The sequence below is a fragment of the Colletotrichum jinshuiense genome, chromosome 4, assembly GCF_051148585.1.
Source record: "Colletotrichum jinshuiense chromosome 4, complete sequence".
Classification (NCBI taxonomy): domain Eukaryota; kingdom Fungi; phylum Ascomycota; class Sordariomycetes; order Glomerellales; family Glomerellaceae; genus Colletotrichum; species Colletotrichum jinshuiense.
Window position 1 is genome coordinate 3653121 of NC_139311.1, and position 17594 is coordinate 3670714.

General features: G+C 53.9%; 3 protein-coding genes across 3 annotated transcripts; 1 reads left to right on the forward strand and 2 right to left on the reverse strand.

Moving 5' to 3' along the window:
• Positions 1-973: 973 nt before the first annotated feature.
• Positions 974-2946, reverse strand: EsH8_IV_000903 (C2H2-type zinc finger protein; the record flags this gene model as incomplete). Its single annotated transcript, XM_083265793.1, has 4 exons — positions 974-2283; positions 2356-2434; positions 2504-2707; positions 2767-2946. 4 exons carry the CDS (start codon positions 2944-2946, stop codon positions 974-976), a joined length of 1773 nt encoding a protein of 590 aa, XP_083124688.1.
• A 9527-nt stretch (positions 2947-12473) lies between these two features.
• Positions 12474-14934, forward strand: EsH8_IV_000904 (uncharacterized protein; the record flags this gene model as incomplete). The annotated part of the gene is made up of 3 exons (XM_083265794.1): positions 12474-13234; positions 13379-14790; positions 14921-14934. 3 exons carry the CDS (start codon positions 12474-12476, stop codon positions 14932-14934), a joined length of 2187 nt encoding a protein of 728 aa, XP_083124689.1.
• A 974-nt stretch (positions 14935-15908) lies between these two features.
• EsH8_IV_000905 (uncharacterized protein) lies at positions 15909-16571 on the reverse strand (the record flags this gene model as incomplete). Its single annotated transcript, XM_083265795.1, has 1 exon — positions 15909-16571. The coding sequence occupies one exon, from the start codon at positions 16569-16571 to the stop codon at positions 15909-15911; it is 663 nt and encodes a 220-aa protein (XP_083124690.1).
• Positions 16572-17594: the final 1023 nt, after the last annotated feature.

Genomic DNA, 17594 nt, shown 5'->3' on the forward strand with positions numbered 1-17594 from the left:
CCGAGCGGCTTACGCGACCCGGACTTTCTGTTTCTATTCTTGGGTCCTGGTTGAACTAGCAGCGCCGGGCTGGCTCCCACCGATGGCGAGGCGGCGTGGCTTTGGCGATCTTTCCAACACCGCCATCGAGATGGCGGCGGGCCATTGTCAACGTCGTCACGGGCACCGGTAGTATGAAGTCCCGTGGAGCGGACGGCCAACAGAAGGGACATGCGCCGACGCGGCTTCAATGCTTGCAGGCGCGGGGCCGCATGAGAGCAGCATCTGAAAAAGACATCGTCACACTGATCATGTGCACTTGGAGACCTGGACATTTCACTTTCACGATGGAGACGGTGATCAAAACAAAATGTTTGAAAAGCTTAAGAGACGCAATAAGCATTCATTCGACCCTGGGTTCGAGCCAAGGAGACTACATAGGTGGCGAAGCAACATGACTTTGTTTTTTCATGATCTCATTCCCGTTCCGATAATGTCCGTTATAATCCGCGACCGTTTTGAAATAAATCGTTTCGCACCCAAAGTAATGTTTGTGCTTTGAACTCGCAAAGCTCTCCCGAATGTTAAAACTCTCTCCTCTTTCCGTTGACATGATTCGTGGGTAGAAAATCAAAAGACGTTTGTGTTGTTTGTTTGTTTGGGGCTTTTCGGGGGGGAGTATGCCCACTCCACCCGCGAGACCATCCATCTGCGTTTTGGGAGACTGCGTATCAATCCGACTTCCCCTTTCAACTTCCACCGACCAGGGTATGTAACGTAACAAGGAGGCTTCGACAAGTGGGAGATATTTGACAGAAGCGATGTGTAAAATAAGTGAAGAAAAAGAATGCAGTAGAATAAAAAACGAACCAGTTTGAACCGATCACTTTTCCCCGTTCGTGTGGAAAACTTTTGGAAACACGCTTGTAGACAACTATTGGTACACGCACTGGGTGCCTCTTCCTCCGAACCACTCAGGGCGTTCGGAATCTCCTCAGTTCGGCATGCGCAGGATGGGGTATAGCGGCGCTGCCGGGGCGGGCTTGGCATCAACCTCCATGGGCTCGGGAGACTTGAGACGGCTGGCCAGCGGAGACTGAGCGGCGCGCTCGCGCTCGCGCTCAGCCTCCTCGCCAGCGAAGTCCCTCCGGTCGATGCGGTCACGGATGTACTCGCGAAGAGCCTCGATGGTCCGCATGTTCTCGAGCCATTGGTCGTACTTCTCCTCGCGTTCACGAGCGCCTTCGCTCGTGTCGGACTCGGAAGAAGGAGATCCAACGGACGAGGTAACCGACTCGGCCTTGGGGGTGGTGACGCCGGAAGAAGAGTCCTCCATGATGCGAGGAGACCTAGGCGACGAGGGTGCGGCGCGCTGGAGCATGCCGCCCGAGTAGCGTCTGCGCTCGTTGCTGTCGAAGCTGGGTCCGAGAGTTGATGCGGTCGACTGACCGGGGAAGACGGAGCTGACGGCGGGGAGGTTGGGGTACATGACCGAGGAGGCGGTTGAGCTGTGCCTTGATTGAGGGGACATGCCGGAGGAAGAGGGGCTGGGTGAGTGACCAGAAGTGTATGACATGGTGCTTGAGGGGGGAGTGACGGCAGGGGTTCCAGTGGAGGAAACGGCGGTCAACGGCGACGCCATGTGAGCGGCGGACACGGCGCCGTAGCCGTCGTGGACTGGAAGGCCGGCGGCGGAGCCTCTGTGGGCGCCAGGAGGCGAGGGGCTGTGGCGGAGGTCGAACGTGTTCTGGCCGTGGATGTGGATTCCTTGGGTGGCCTGGTTCGCATTCTCGTAGACAGTGCTCTGCATCTGCTCCAGGATCTGGTCGATCTGGATCAGGTCGTTCTTGGTGCGGGCGTTGGGCATAGGCGGCAAGTAGTACTGCTGGGTCAGGGGGCCGGGGCCGGAGGGGGGTCCACCAACGTGCTGGTGGACGTGCTGCTGCTGGGGCGGAGGCGCCATGTAGTCGGAGCCGGGCATGGGGCCGGCGTGCAGGCCGAGGGCGCCGTGAAGGGGGAGAAGGGATCGGCCGACTTGTTGGTAAGAGGTGGGGTCAACCTGGCGACGCTTGGCGTGGGCAAAGAAGTCGTCAACCATGTCGAAAGCGCGTTTCCGGTTGTCGTAGCCGCCGTGGTGGTGGCCGATGTACTCAGTTCGGGGAGGGTTCAGGGGTTGTTGGTTGAAGTACAGTCCATAGTTTGTAGATGGTTGGGGTGCATAGTAGCTAGCATGCCCAGCCTGGTGTGCGAAGGCGGCCGAGTTAGTCCGAATGTGGCCATTATGATCATAGTAGCTAGAAGAAGCTGGAGGCAAATTAGCCTCTAGTTGGGAGAAAACGAGAGGACATTGGATGCGCAAACTGAGCTTTGACTAACCTTTGCCAGGCTGCGCCCGGTAGCCGTTCATGCCTTGGTCCTGAGGTGATCTGACGAGCACCGAGTCGTCGGCGTGTGTCTGCAACGTGTGAGCCTTGCGGGTTCTTCTGGAGGTGGTGGGCAGACAATGAGGGTTGGCTGGATTTACCTTGACGTGCTTCTTCAAGTCCTGAGGACGCTTGAATGACTTGCCGCAGAACTCACACTTGTGAGGCTTGAGCGGGACGTGCACACGAATGTGAGAGGTGATGTGGTCACGCTTGACGGTGGTTGTCCTGCAGGAGTTCCACTGGCAGGTCAAGTTCAGGTTGTTGGTGCTCTTGCGGCCGACATGGCGCTCGCAAATGTGCTCCTGATGGGAAATTAGACGACTGTTCGTTTGGCATGTGGGAAGAGAGCACCATGACTTACATAGAGAGCCTCGGGCGAGACGAACTTCAGGTTGCAGGCGTTCCATTTGCAAATGAGGTTGTCCTCGGCGCTGGTGCTGTTGGCAGACTGGGAAGTGTTGCTGGTGGCTGTTGAGGGGGCGGGAGTGCTGCTCTTGGGAGAGTTGCTCGCAGAGCTCTCATGCTCTTGCTTGGTCGACATGGTGTCGTGTGTGAGTGACCGAGCCGAGCGGTTCGGTGAAGAAATGCGGAAAAAAAGGTCGGCCGGGGCCCGTTGGGATGGTACACCGAGCAAGGTGCGTTAAGGTTGTGTAGGATGCTGTGTAAGTGGGGACCTTCAATGCTAAGGCAGTGGAGGTAGATTGCCGAAAACAGGTGAGGTATACTTGGGACAAGGCAAAGCTGGAACGGCGAAAAAAGAGACGGTCAGCAATGCTTTTATGTCTTTCTGCCTTCCTTCATAAGACTGAGTTCTCGAGAGGAATTGCGCAGTTCTAGTTTGGGGGGGGCATGGACGATGGCTTGTCTCTTTATTCATGAATCACATTTCCTCTCCGCTCTTCCTACCCTCCCAAGAGTCTTGGCAAAGTCTTGGCGACCGGGGCTCGTGAGACCAGGTGACATTTAATTGGTCCGAGGTGGCGAGGGCTTCCGTGCTGATGTCACAGGAGATGGAGGGGAACAAGAGGACAGGTGTGGTGGGCCCGAGGCTCTGCTTTCTGACACTGTACATGGCCTGTGCTGTACTAACCTAGACGCACCATAATTGGCGTGGCGTCTGATAGTAAGGGTGGCCAAGTACAGTCGCTACGCTTCCGAAACACAGTAGTCACCCACCGACTCCGCAAGTACCTTGGCAGCACCGCAACATCCGGGCGCATACGATGCCAAGACTTTTGGCTGTCTTGGAGAGTCTTGGCAAATCTCCAGTCTTTCACTGTCTCCCTTCGCCGAGACCTTGGCATTCAACCTTGGCGCCCATTGCTTCATCCTGCGAGCACCCGCCTCCATTCGTGTTGGTCAATAGCTCCCCATCAGCTGATGGCCGCAAGCGCGACGTTTGGTTTCCTCATTTCGCCCGCCGTCAGGCAACCTGCAAGTGGCCACACTACCACCTACCACCTTGTGCTGCTACCCGTCGCTACCTGTGAACAGCGGGTGCATGTTCATCGTCGGCGGGGCCTCACGGTTTGGCCATGTATTATTTCCGTCCTCCATGTCTGTGCCGTCTGAAGAAGAGGCCTGCGACCGTCTCAGATGGGAGAGAGCTGTTTCCAGCCAAGCACTGAGCCGGGTATTTTTGGGCCTTGGGGTGTGACCGGACGGGACAAGACCATCCCTCCCAGAGAAACACAGCACTCTGTGCTGTACCATGTACCAAAGTAGCAGCCGCCAAGCAGCCCCATACCTGATGTCACAGGCAGAGGCAGCGCATCCGTCGGACTAACCCAGGTTTTCAGGCGGCCAGAGATAGGACGATTGACAGGACATGGGCGTGCCCAGCGACGATGGACAGGGAATTGGGGGGGACGGGGGGACGGGGACGGGACAAGAGCGACGACGAGAGCGACAAGCCTTCTTCCCATCCCATGAGAAAGCCAAAACCACGGTGGCTCGGAGGTTCTGATAAGCGCATACCCCGTAACTCCATAATTGCGACGGGAACGGGTACTACAGAGTCCCCCCAAGAAAAGGCAGGCGTGGCAGACGCAGCCGGATCGTCATTCCGCACCGGGCATGCCAAGTGATGTGATTAACCGAGTGTCCCCACCCGGATCCACCTCTCCTTCTTGACTCGGCCACGCCTCGATAAGCTGGGGCCGGCCAGGTGACTTGACAGTGTTTTTGGGGGCAAAGCGCAAGAGCCAAAAGAAGCTTTCCGCTCCTCTCTTCTTGGCCTCTCCGCCGCAGCCAAGACTGCCAAGCCCTTAGCGCCAAGGGCTACGCGCAAGCCAAACACACTTCGCGTGTTCTGCCCCCTCTTCTGGGCATGACGGCGATACACCCGGCGCTCAGAATTGGTCAACGGTAGCCGTCCTGCCGTCTAAACCGGCTCGTCCTTTGAGTGTTGCGCAATACCGCCAGTCGCGGCCCACGTTGGGAAGCCGATGTGCCGGGCCTTGGGGGTTTGCATTCGGTGTGAGGGAGGGGTATGCTTTGCCAAGACTCGGGACATGTTCGCGAAGTAAGAGAAAGAGAGATAGAGAGTGTGAGAGACAGTGTGTGGGTGTGAGGTGAATTGCGTGAATCGAAGCCGGGCGACGTGGTGATGAGGTACCGTGTCGTGCCAAACGCACTATTGGGGGCGCAAGGGGTACGTACTCGAAGGCTGGACGGAGGTATCCCACCCAGCAGTGCCAATTCTCATGGGTACCTTGGCCAGGGCTAATACTGGCAACGGCAGGAGCACTGTATCCGTACGAACTATCACCCTCCCCCCTTTTTCTCATCTCGGCCCCTTCTCTTTTTGTGACCATGGGCTCGCTTTCGCGCCTATTTGTTTTATTTTTATTCTTATTTTTATTTTACCTTTTGCTAACCAACTGCCTTCTCGCTGTCGGATTCTTGCACCGTACCGACCGCTGCCTTCATTCGGCAATGGTCACCCCATCCATTACCTTAAAACATGGACCCGACGAGCCAACGCCGGGCGCTCGTCCGTCCATATTCAAGTGAGCGGGTCGGCCAAACTTGGCAGTTCGACCCACGCTGGCGGTACGCCAGTTGGTGTCAGAATCGTTCTCCTCCAGCCAAGTCAGAGCCGTTGTCGTCGTCTTGATCTCCTCCTGGCTACACGCCAAGCTTTCAGCAACGCGGTCCCAAGAACGACAAGCCGTCTCACAAGCCATGCCATCGCATCACCCTGCTCCCTCTGCCCCCACAGGTCACGTACGGATACAGCGCATTCTCGTTGCAGACCACTCCCAAGACTGCAGGACTGACCAGGTGCTGCAAGCTACCACGACCGCCAGCCAAACATGAGAATTTGCCGCTTCATCGCCCAGCTAAGCCCAAGGCTGGGCGCTCTTGGCTGCAGATACCAAGCTCCTTCAGCCTGTATCCAACCTTGTCCACCTTGCGGCCGCCCCTTCGCCGTTCAATGAGGCTGTGCAGGCAATGCCAAGACCTACGAGGATGGATGGTTTCGACTTGGGGTTCAACTCTCGCCCGTTCAGGGGGGGAGGGGGGCCACCACTCCAGCGCTCTGCATGCAATCAGAGTACGAGCAATCAAAACGAGGCCTCTGGACAGTCTTGGCACTGCTCCTCCCTCATGTTTGGCCGCCACTTACATTTCATTTGCGCGATTTGTGAGTTTGTTTGGGCCGCCTCAACACCTCTGGTCCCCGTCCCCCGTCCTAGTCAATCGCCAGATTGGCTTTTATTTCTCCTCTCTGGATCGGTCGCCTTCAGTTCACTGACATGGCTCCTGGAAATTTAGGTTCCAGGAAGGACACCTGCACAGCAGTGCCCATCCTGCATCATCGCCCATTGGCCGCACCGCGAGAACGCTCACCGGTGCGCCACGAGCCTGATGAGCACGCCATGCCACGGAATTATACCAAGCTTTCCGGCTAAGTCTTGGGAGCAGAAGGACAAGCAGATTACGGTCTCGTGCCCCGTCGCAACACCATCACTGCCGGCACCACCATGATGTAATCCTTTTATACCGCGCCTCTCTCGGACTTTGAAAACATGTCTACACTAGAACTCTTGACGTTTAGTCGCAGTTATTCCGAGCGTTCATCAGGCCATCGTGCTCTCTCCCCTTGGTCGATCGCAACAACCCCGGCAGTTTAAGGACGGATGGGGCACCAAAAAATGGAGCATTTCGGTGACCCAAATGCGGAGGGTCGAATAGGGTGGCATATGTTCGGGCGCCAGGCCGAGATTAGGAAGGACTCTGCGGGCAATGCAGGTGGTTCAAGAGGGGGATCACCGCATTCCTGGCTCGGCGGGATCAAGCCAAGATGCCAGTAGGGCTTATTGAAGAGTGGGCTTTGCTCCATTTTCATGGAACCCATGCTCTCTCGGCCTGCTCTCACGAGCTCCAGACTTTGGAAGACCGTCTTGGCCCGCCCTCGTCCATTGGCTTCATTTCAGCCTGCTAAGCCCGTTGGCAAGGAACCGCGTCGAGCAACAGCTCTTGGAAATCTCTCGGCGTCTTGGCACCATCAGCTTGAGCGCTTTGGACGGGCTTGGATTACATAAAGTCTCGGCGCCAAATGGCTCATTTGGCGGGGTGGCCAAGGCCCACAGCCTCCCCTTCCATGGGCGGTGGATGACCGTTGGCCAGCGGACATTCGGTCATGGCGCAACACTCCGGAAACAATTGAGAAACTCGTGCGATCGTAACCCAAGTATCTCATGTCCCAGAAGGTAAAGCTTGGTTGTAGCCTTGGCTCTATTTTGGCTCGGCGATTGTGACGATGATCAAGAATAGCCCCGTGGTTCCTGGGGACTGAAACGGCTGCCGTGCTCCGGTCCTCGGGCCCGGGCCTACCGGCAAAACAGAGGGGATGAGGGTTGAGCAGTGGGCCGTACTGTCAACTGGCGATTACCCGTGCTTCCGGGCGAGCGCAACAACTCGTCCTCCCTTGGCGTTCACCTACCGAGCGACGATCCTCGCCTCGAGCATCTGTCTCCTGGGTCGCCAAGTCTCCTTTCCATTGCTATGTCAAGCAACAGCTGCGATACGCTAGCTCAACTCTGCCGGCAGAGCGACGGTCCCCCTGAAGCCGAGCCACCTCGTAACTGCTCAGAGTTTCGGCAAGTTGCTGCGACCAATGTCCGACGATACCCCCAGATGTTAGGTATTGATGGCGAAACTCATTCTGCACAGCCAACCATCTAGGCTTAGAAAAAGGTTACGTTTGCTCGAGGTAGCAGTGGTTCAAGAAACCCGCAGAAGTTGCACAGTAAAGTTCTACGTTCGACCTTCCCGCGTGTGGTTCAGCAACACGGCGCCAGGGACGACCCCCACTCACAAAAAATAGCTGTAACACCAACCCCCTTATTCCTCGCTGTTTGGTTTTTGCCCATTTACGTTTCCATCTCTCTCCATTTCTCATCGTTTCTATCCATTCGGTGCGGTTGACCCGCCAAAAGGACTAGGCGACTCACACCCCATGATACGCCAAGATTCTGGAGTTGCTTCGCTTTATGGCTAACAAATCACCCACTATCGGAGACTCCGCATATGCATTCGTTGAAATTTCCCTCAATCAGCGAACTCGAAATAGCCCGGACGGAGAAATGATTTGGGCAGGTTGCAAACTAGGGGGCCTCACCGGTCGACCAGCCTGTCGTTCGGACTGCAGGCTTATGTATCCGTATCACACAGTAACAACTCCAATTGAGGCCTCCAGACCCCCGTTCTACAAGTGCAACCAGGGTCCACATTCGTACCTTTTAGGGAAACTGAGTCTAGTGGGTGCCTCTAGCTGATCATCGGATGGTGAAAAGGGACTAAACAATTACCCTCACGGGACTGAGTAGAGGGCAGAAACAGCTGCATATTGCCGCCCGGAGGGATGTGAAGCCAAGGACGAATTATAGTACTCCTTGCATATCGGTCCCAGCGACACCTCATGGTGTAGCCGTTAGGCGGCCACAAATTCGTTTCCGTTCACCCTTTGGTGGCTCTAACCGCTCTCACCTTGATGAATGTCGGTAGACAAGGCACGCAGGTTCCATGTCTCGCGCAGCGAAATCAAATATGTTCTACAATTCCAGTCCTTGAAGTGAAGACGTATCGGGCGATCTCGGGGGCCGAGAACAGCGTGGCGGAGGGATAGGCCAGATCCACCAGTCGATCTCTCACCACGCGACACGAAATTGCTGGAGTACAGCCGGTCTGTTGCTGTTTAACTGACGTCGCCACCATTGTGGCGGTCAAAATGGCCGTGGAATACTGTTTGCGTGTTCGCGCTTCCGGGTAACCTGGAGTCTATGGGTGGTTAAGCGGTACTGAGCAGCGGGATATAACGTCCTTCTGAGCCATCGCAGTGAAATTTGCCTTTCGTAAGCCCCTTCTCACTGAGCCCAGCGCGAGACTCGACTTTTGTCGAGTAGAGGCCGTCTGACACATCTTGCTCCATGAGGAATCGCGTTCTAGCGGCGCTTATTGTTCACGGTGTTCATGTTGCCTAGTCAAGGTCCCAACATCACTTCACAGAACCGACATCCTGGACCAACCAAGCATTGTAGCCCAGTCCGCCTCGCCGTTGGACAAAGCTGTTGGGGAACATTCTCTGCCGCTGCGCCATGCGTCTGACCCGTACGCCCAGCCATCTCAGCCACGTTACAAATGATCACGAGGAAGTCCTGCCCCCAACAAGATGCAATGCAAGTTTCCACGTCCCCGGCTTCTTTGGGCGCCATGGCGAGACCGTGGCGAGACGTATCACGCCACCGGTCCCGTGCTCCCACAAGAAGCCTCGACATGATAACCCGCACGGCATCCTCTATCAGGTCGGAGGCCCGCCCCCCTGTGCTGGGGAAGTGCGATTCTTGATCAATTCGCTCGCCGACAAAGTCGACAACTATATCGCTGGCGTGCTTTCGGTGAGTGTCCACGGACGGACGAATCACGTAAGTTGTTCTCGGCTTCGGAGGGCGCGGGCCCGCCCGCATTGTTTTTCCGGCCGCGGCGTCCCGGCCTGCAGTTTCGCGCACGAATTGGCTCGGCCTAATCGGCCTATACGACCCGGGAAGCGGCGCATCTTGGAATTTGGGGCACAATATGAGGTGTTCTGATACCCTTACTACTCCTTCGTATGCATATGCGGGCTCTTTGCGGCCGTGGTCGGCTTCTTACCTAATGGACGAGTCACTCCTCAAACCCACCATGGCGGTTATGACTAAGTCTTCGCTTTCGTTACGTCGCGCTGGTCAATGCCAATGCAATACAATGTGAGCCCCAGCGTCAGACCATATTGGAAGACTCATAATGCCTCCACCCAGAGGTCTCGAGTTGGGCCCTTCCTACCGACATCTGAGGTGGGCTACATGGCATTGCTCGTTGACTCACGGTTGGGGCGGCATCGAGTTTCGCAATACAGTTCTTTCTTGCATTGTCATTGCTTATTGTTCTTATGCAATCTACGACATACGATACAGAAACGGAATACTTTGGGACCATACATCACAGCTTATCTTGTATTCAGGCATTGGCGATCTGGAGGAGACGAGAGGCGTCGAGTCGTAAAATAAAATTCCGACATGATGACATATAAATCCAAAACACAGCGTAGAACAGAGTTGGCGGCCAATCATCAACCAATGAACTGAAACCCTCCGGAACAATAGTCGCAAAGAGTATGAGAGATGGGCATTGCGTGTAACTGTATCTGGCTCGTGCGGATTTGAAAATTGGGCGTTGCGTCCAGTCGGCCGGTTCGAAAGACGCGGCTGATGTTTAGCTTAATCGGTGACAATCCCGCATCGGCATGGGTGGGTTCAAATTACTGGTAGTCGGCGTGCGAATGTTCTTGGCCAGGCATGCCTGAGATGTTGATACTTGGTTTTGTACGTAGAGTGTCTGATAACGTCGGGAGTTGTCTAGTTGTCTGTCTGGCGTAGCTCTTTTAAATAAACTCTCTGCTATGATACTGTAGATTAGACTACTATACGTAAATGATGTTATATAGGTTTTGTTCTCCATTACTTTGGTTATATAATTGAAAAACGAGAGAATGAAATAAATAAAAAGTGAACCAAAAGACAAAGAACATGATTATTTTCATTTGTATCACGATGCAACCCCCCCCCCCCCCAAACGACATTTCCATCCGACTACTTCAATCCCAACCCGCAAATTATAGAAAAAAATCGTTACATTACAAACAACCCAGTTCTGTCCTAGGTTAACTACGACACGATTACCCCCCTCCCTCCTGTTAAGTTGTCCAATCAATTCAAGCCAAGGGCCCCTTGAGAGGCTGATGCAAACGTCCCTCGTTGACCTTCAGCGCCGGGTTACGCGAGAAGACGGACAGCACGGACAGGTGCGCGTTGGCAATGTGCTGCGCGTCCCCGGTGCCGCACATGCAACTTGAACGTGATAAGCGGCGTCTTGCTCGGGTCGTCCGAGATCTCGAGCACGACGCCCGCACCTCGGTGATCTTGGCCGCGCCGATGGCGCCGCTCTCCGCCTGGCCCTGCCGGTAGTCAAACACGGCCTGGAACAGCGGCGCAGCCGCCGCCGCTGCCGCTCATTGACTCACATCTTGATGAAGTACGACTGGAAGTTACAAGACGGCTTCTTGCCAAAGCCTGTGTATCGTGCTTTCGGAGTCCGATTTGGCACCGGCACGGTGATCGAGGCGGAAAGACGCGAGGTGGAATTTCAAGTTTAGAGGGGCTACGTGGTTATCTCAATGGACGTGTACACTGCGCTAATAGTGCTATTGGTCGCGCCCTTGTTACTAAAATGCTCTATAATTTCACATGTTTCCCAGATTTTGTTGCTTTCCTCGTCTTCTGTTGTGCAACAAACTACGACAGGCTCACATTATAGCGAAGCGAGCCCAAACAAGTTGGGTACAATGGCGTGATCAATTTTGCTGATAACAATATATTCGACCCAGCAACTAGTTAATTTGTTCATAGGCATGTGTGTACATGTAAGTGTAAACAGATGAAAGCTTTGAGGACTGAATGAAGAACAAGACGGCAACGGCTAGTCATTAGTTTAGGGTTTGTAGTATTTCAATCATACAGATATGATTTTCTTCAACCATATGCAGCTAAACTACAATACCGACTATAATCATTGAGTCATATTGTCTTACATAGTCAACCATAGCGGCAATAACTCGACAACATTCCGCTTAAGGACAAACTACAGCCGGCCGGAAACGAGTTATTAACAGAGCATTTGATAAAATCAAGAATATTACATTTCACCTTGTAAAACGTTGATTGATCTTGGCTTTGACGTTCTTGCATTGGCTCCAAACGGCGGCCACCAAAACCAACTCTTATGGGGTTGAAACTAGTCTTACTGGGCTAATATGACCCCAGTTGCGACAGGTCTGGTAGGTCGGGAGAGTGGAGCTTGGCATTGAGTACACTTTACCATAAATCTCGACAAACGTTCGCATAAGCCACTAACTTTTTTCTGCCAAACGCTTGCCGGCATGTTGCGGCGTTACACTACATGCAAAGCTCGGCGTTTCTCGGCACGTAATGTTCGGCGTTATACGGCGTGGGATCATGGACCCTGAGAACAACAGTGCCGAGATATCCGTGACACTGCGGATATGCTAGGGTATTCAGGGCCATCGTCTAGGAAAGATCTCACGTCCAACCGTACTGACAGGGGCGTTTCCATGACCAAATACATAGCCACAATATCCAGACCATGGAGTCCCCCTCGTACGGGCAGTTATGAAAGGCGATGCACTTTTTCATCCGCTCAACGGGGATCACTACGCTGTTGGAAGCTATCGGTCCACAGGGATCGCGAGTGAAATATGACGATTAAACGGCCGAGTAATCTGCAGACAGAAAAGCAGTTCGGGTTGGACCCGCACACTTTTCCAAACACTCCGTTGTATGTACTATCCCGTAGGAGAATCGGTCGTAGATTGCCCATCAACAAAGTCGGGGGTTTCTACTTCTGATCTGTCTTTCTATTTTCCAGAACCCCCTATCTGTCCTTGATTGTTTTCCTGCCTTCCCTTTCAAAACTTCAAACCGACGGTTTCCACAGAAGATCCTCGCCATGAATAGCTCGGGTGTCTACGCCCGGGTGGGAAAGTCCTCGCAGAAATCAAACGCGTCGTGGCTGAACAAAAAGTTCACTCACTTCCTGCAGCTGCTGCCCCGGTTGATGTGTGTCCATCCAATCCCAGCGGTAACCTTCGTGGCCCTCCTGGCGGGCTTCACCTACATCGTTCTTCTCAGAAGCACCTTGAGCAGTGGTGGATTTGCTGTCAACAACACGCCGACAGAGTGGTCGTCCCTAGTCCGAGGAAGTCTGCGGCTGCAGGCGACTCCAGACTCGAATTGGACATGGCATGGCGATAGTCCCGAGCTTCCCCCCCCTGAAATTGATCATTTTGCACTCCTGACCCTCGAGTTCTCTGGTTCCGTGCCTGGCAATACGGTATCTCTCTCCGACATCCAGAGCAAAGGCGCCTCGGTGACGCCACTACCACCCAGCTCCCATCCACATATTATCGACACGCAGGACACGACGCTATCTTTCTCTGTTCCGTATCACCAAGCGCCTGAGCTTCTTGCCACTCTAAGGGAGATACATACTGGCAGAAACAAAACCTCTGGGCATGAAAATGGCGGGCTTGGGGAGAAAACGTGGGTCATGGCAGGGGCACTTAACCAGGGCATCGGCCACAGCACCACTCGCATCAGTATTGTGGAATGGGTTCACAACGCTTGTTTCGAGTTCTTGGACATCTTCAAGTCCACCCAAGCCCTCGATATTGTTTTCATGGCCCTCGGCTATATCTCCATGATCCTGACGTTCGCGTCCCTATTTCTTTCCATGAGGAGCCTGCCTGGGTTCAAAATGGTCGCTAGCTGTAAGCGTTTTAATCTCGTCGTTCTTCGCCTTTCTTTTCGGCCTCCTGGTCACTACTAAACTTTCAACACCACAATCACCGTAAGTCTTCTCTCTGAAGGCCTGCCGTTTCTCGTCGTCCTCATCGGCTTTGAGAAAAATATCCTGCTCACGCAGTCCGTCCTGTCGCACGCAATCAAGCATAAACAGTCCAGAGGGCCTTCAAACGTAGCCCAATATGCTATCGACACTTCTATAAAAGAGAGAGGATTCCAGATCGTACGAGACTACGCTCTCGAAACCCTGGTCCTCACTGCGGGCACGTTTTCTAATATCCAGGGGGGGCTCCAGGAGTTTTGCTTTCTCGCAGCGTGGATTCTGTTCTTTGACTGCATTCTTCTTTTCCTCTTCTATTCCCCGGTTCTCTGCATCAAGCTGGAAATAAACCGCATCAAGCGCCACATCGACATCCGCAATGCTCTCGAGGATGATGGAATCAGTCATCGAGTCGCCGAGAATGTTGCGCGCAGCAGCGACCCAGGAACCTTTATCATCTTTGGGCGACAAGTCAGCAGCATCCGAAACATTCCCAACCTCAAGATTCTCTGGGCAGGATGTTTTGTGCTGGTCAACATTGCCAACCTGGCTTACATGGCGTCCATTGGTGGCACAAACTCCCTGTTGACCAGCTTGCCTTCGTGGTCTCACCGTTTAGGCAGCGGCGCCATCGCACATCTATCTGTTGATCCTTTTAAGGTTGCCCCCAATGGGCTAGATTTCCTCCTGAAGGCAGCGAAGCTGGGTGACCGGGGTTTGGCCGTCACTGTGCTGAGCCCTATTAAGTACGAGCTGGCGTCCAATTTTGATCACCCCAACTCCGTTCAACCTGGCGCCAATTACAACGGCGTCGATCTCAAAACTGCTGGCAGAATTGTAGCCGGTAGTCTACTCGGCAGCCTCGAGGACCCCGTACTACACAAATGGATCATAAGCGCCCTCTCCCTCCGTATCGCTTTCAACGTCTACCTCTTCAATGCCGCAAGATGGGGTATTAAAGATGACCCAATCGGGAACAATGAGACCCGTCTCGATGATAATGCGTCACGAGTTGAACAAAACAGTTCCAACAATATCTTCGCATCGACTCTTGTTCCTACCGAAACGCAAGACAAATCGGAGTCGCCCATGGAGCCTGCAAAGTCCAGTGCACCAGGACAAGCATTGCAGACAGAGCAACGTACGGAAAACGAAATGGCTAAGCTCAGCGACGACGAGATCGCAGCGCTGTCGCTGCGGGGGGTGATTCCGGGCTACGCCCTGGAAAAGACTCTCGACTTCGATTTCCGCCGCGCTATCAAAGTTCGCCGAATGATTATTTCCCGGAGCAAGGTGGCCGCAAACCTCACCTACCTTCTCGAGCAGTCGAATCTTCCGTACGAAGACTACAACTGGTCTCAAGTATTTGGCGCCTGCTGTGAGAATGTCATTGGCTATATGCCGATCTCCCTTGGCGTTGCTGGTATGTGTTCTTACTGCTCCTCTTCCCGGTTCAGGTTTTTTTGGGATTTTGCTAAACCTGATAAAACGTATGACAACTCCCCCTCATCCATGTCTAGATTAAAGTAGTTCTAACTTGTGTTCGAATTTAGTTTTGGAGTCCTAGGGCGCCGTCCTCGATCTTCTCGGCGTCCGTGGCCCGCACCACACGCAGCCAGGGGAAAACGCCCGTCGCCTGGCTCGCATCGTCGCCTGGCTCGCATCGTCGCCGCAGCTACGCTGGCGGGTGAGCTGTCCCTATGCAGCGCCTTGGCGGCCGGCCACCTTGTGAGGGCGCACATGCAGCACAACTGTTCGGCCGCGCCCACGAGAACCAACACCCCGGCTCCGGGTTCCGGCCCGACCCCCCGAGGTTGAGAAAAGGGGCAAAGATGTCACTCTCCTCTGGGTGAGAGATCAGAGTCTGTTCGCTGTACTTTGAGCTGATTACGCCGTGTGCGAGGCCGCGTCTGGCCTTGAAAATAGAAGCACAACCGCAGTGTGCCATAAGAGAGAAATGCTTCAGGAGGGATATAGGTAATCAGCGCAATATAGGACAAGAGCCTCTGTAACTCGCAAAGCATTGAAATTAAACGCAAAGACTCTCAATAGTATAATTGCAGTAATAAGGAAGAAGCATGTGATTTCCCATGAGGGTCTAACTGCACACTCATATGATGTAACTACTTACACGGTATCCCGGTGAATACAAAAGTTCGGGCCTTGACATCACCAACGTTGAAAATTGTCCATTTCCTACTTCAAACTTCAGCTGCCCAGGTTTCCATGTGACAGCCCGCCATCGCTTTGTATATAAAATCCTATCAACATCACACTCTCTTCTTCAGCCGCTCGTACATCGCTCGCTCAAATAGCCGACCAAGCTCGACGCATTGCTTGTCAGCCCAGGGTATAAGTTGGAACGCGACGAGGATGCACAGCTCAGAAGCAGTATCGATCCACTGAATCACTCGTTAGCACAGATTTCTCACAGGCGATGGAGATGGCGCGACCCATTGCATACCCAGTACAGGTTCGGAAAGCTGCCCCAGCTCATCGAACTCTTCCACCTCCAATCGCCGCCGGCACAGTCTTCCAAAATCAGCAGCCAGCCCTGGAGCTATCCAATCTCATAATATGACAAACATAGCGACGCCGCAGCAGCGTCAACGTCTTCTCAGAACCGCCCTCGGGGCCGGCCGGGTCGGAGCAGAACCGCGTCGCCGCTCTTTGCTCACCCCACAGCAACACTACTAGCCGAGCAACACGCGATACATTAATGTAGATGGAGGTGCACGACGGGTCAGTAACATGCCCCGAGGCGCACCGAGCTTTGGTGGCATAGGGAATACCCCCAATCGGCAACCCCTTCGCAGCAACGTCATGCTCCTGCGACAACCCAATCACCAACTCAATCTCCCGCAGAAACCTGAACCCCGTACGCAGCGTTGCGCAGGCAGAGGACAGAGCATGCGCCAAAGGGTCGAGTTGAGCGGCAGACTCGTCTATCTGGAAATACTCGTCGACGCTACCGGGGCCGTTATTACTACTGTCACTGCTGCTACAGTCCAACTCGGTGCTCGAGATCGATCGCGTTACAGTCCCAGTCTCGACGCCCCCGCCAGAGGTCGATGGCTGCGTCAACAGACCTGGTTCAGGCTCGTGCCCGCGGCCGCCCTGCAGCGACGACGACGGGCCGACGGTTTGTAATGCCAGTTGCAGGGAGGATACGTCCTGCCAAATCTTCTCGGCAACCGTGCTCATGATATTGGCACCGAATTGGCCTTGATCTATCCATTATCCACAACGGCCTATATGCTTCTTTCTACGGCTCCAGCTTCCGTACTAGCAACGGGTTGCTCAACGGACTCTTATGAGCACTTGCAATTAGCCTTATACGTGTAATGTTAAGGAGGGTGCAGGCAGGCTATTTGCTTTCAAAAAAATCTAAAGCCCGGCCGTAAAATCCTATTTTGCCCTGGGAGTATAGATGGATGGTACTAGCTAAATCCCGAGCGTCCCGGTCGGCGAGGAACTTTGAAAGTGTGTGATCTGTCTGAGCATTTTGCTCAGCGTCCTGCACCATTTTTGCATAAGCTTCCTCGTCTGCCCACCTACCCACCTCATCTTGGTCCAGTTGCCTGCCTGCCTCATTATACTGTTCTGGTGGGTTTAGAAGGCGAGGTACTGTAGATAAGAAGCAGGGGGCGTCAACCAGCTCCCAAGGTACCACATAGGAGCCCTCCCAGTCGATTACGCCTAGGACGTCGTATGTTCTAGTAACGACAACGTTGCTATGGAAGAGATCGGCGTGACGGATAGGGAATAGCCCTTCATGAGTGAAATGTTTACCACTACTAGCCAGTTTGGCAAGCCGGCTTGGAAATTGTTTGTTTCCTTCTAGAATTTCGTTGATTACAGACGCTGGTAATTTCCGTCGGAGGTAGCTTTCGTCGTAAGGAAATTTAAGACTAGAAGCCCATGCCTTGATGAAGGATGCTGCTGTATCAAACGGTCCGCCAATGCCTGGGATAGCACCTACAGTGAAGCTACCGTCTGCGTGGCAGGTAACAGCACCAATCTGTGGAAGACGGGCTGAGGCGATCTGGACCTGTCCCTCAAGGTGAGCTTAGAGTTTTCATATAGAAGGAGCTGATATAGAGCGTTATGGGACTGTAACTTACATGTGTAGCCGCCATTGTCTGGTAGAAATTCTGACGATGCTGGCGTGGAATAAGGTTCCAATCGGCCCTCTTATAGCTGCGAGCTTCATCTGCAGCTGTGTTT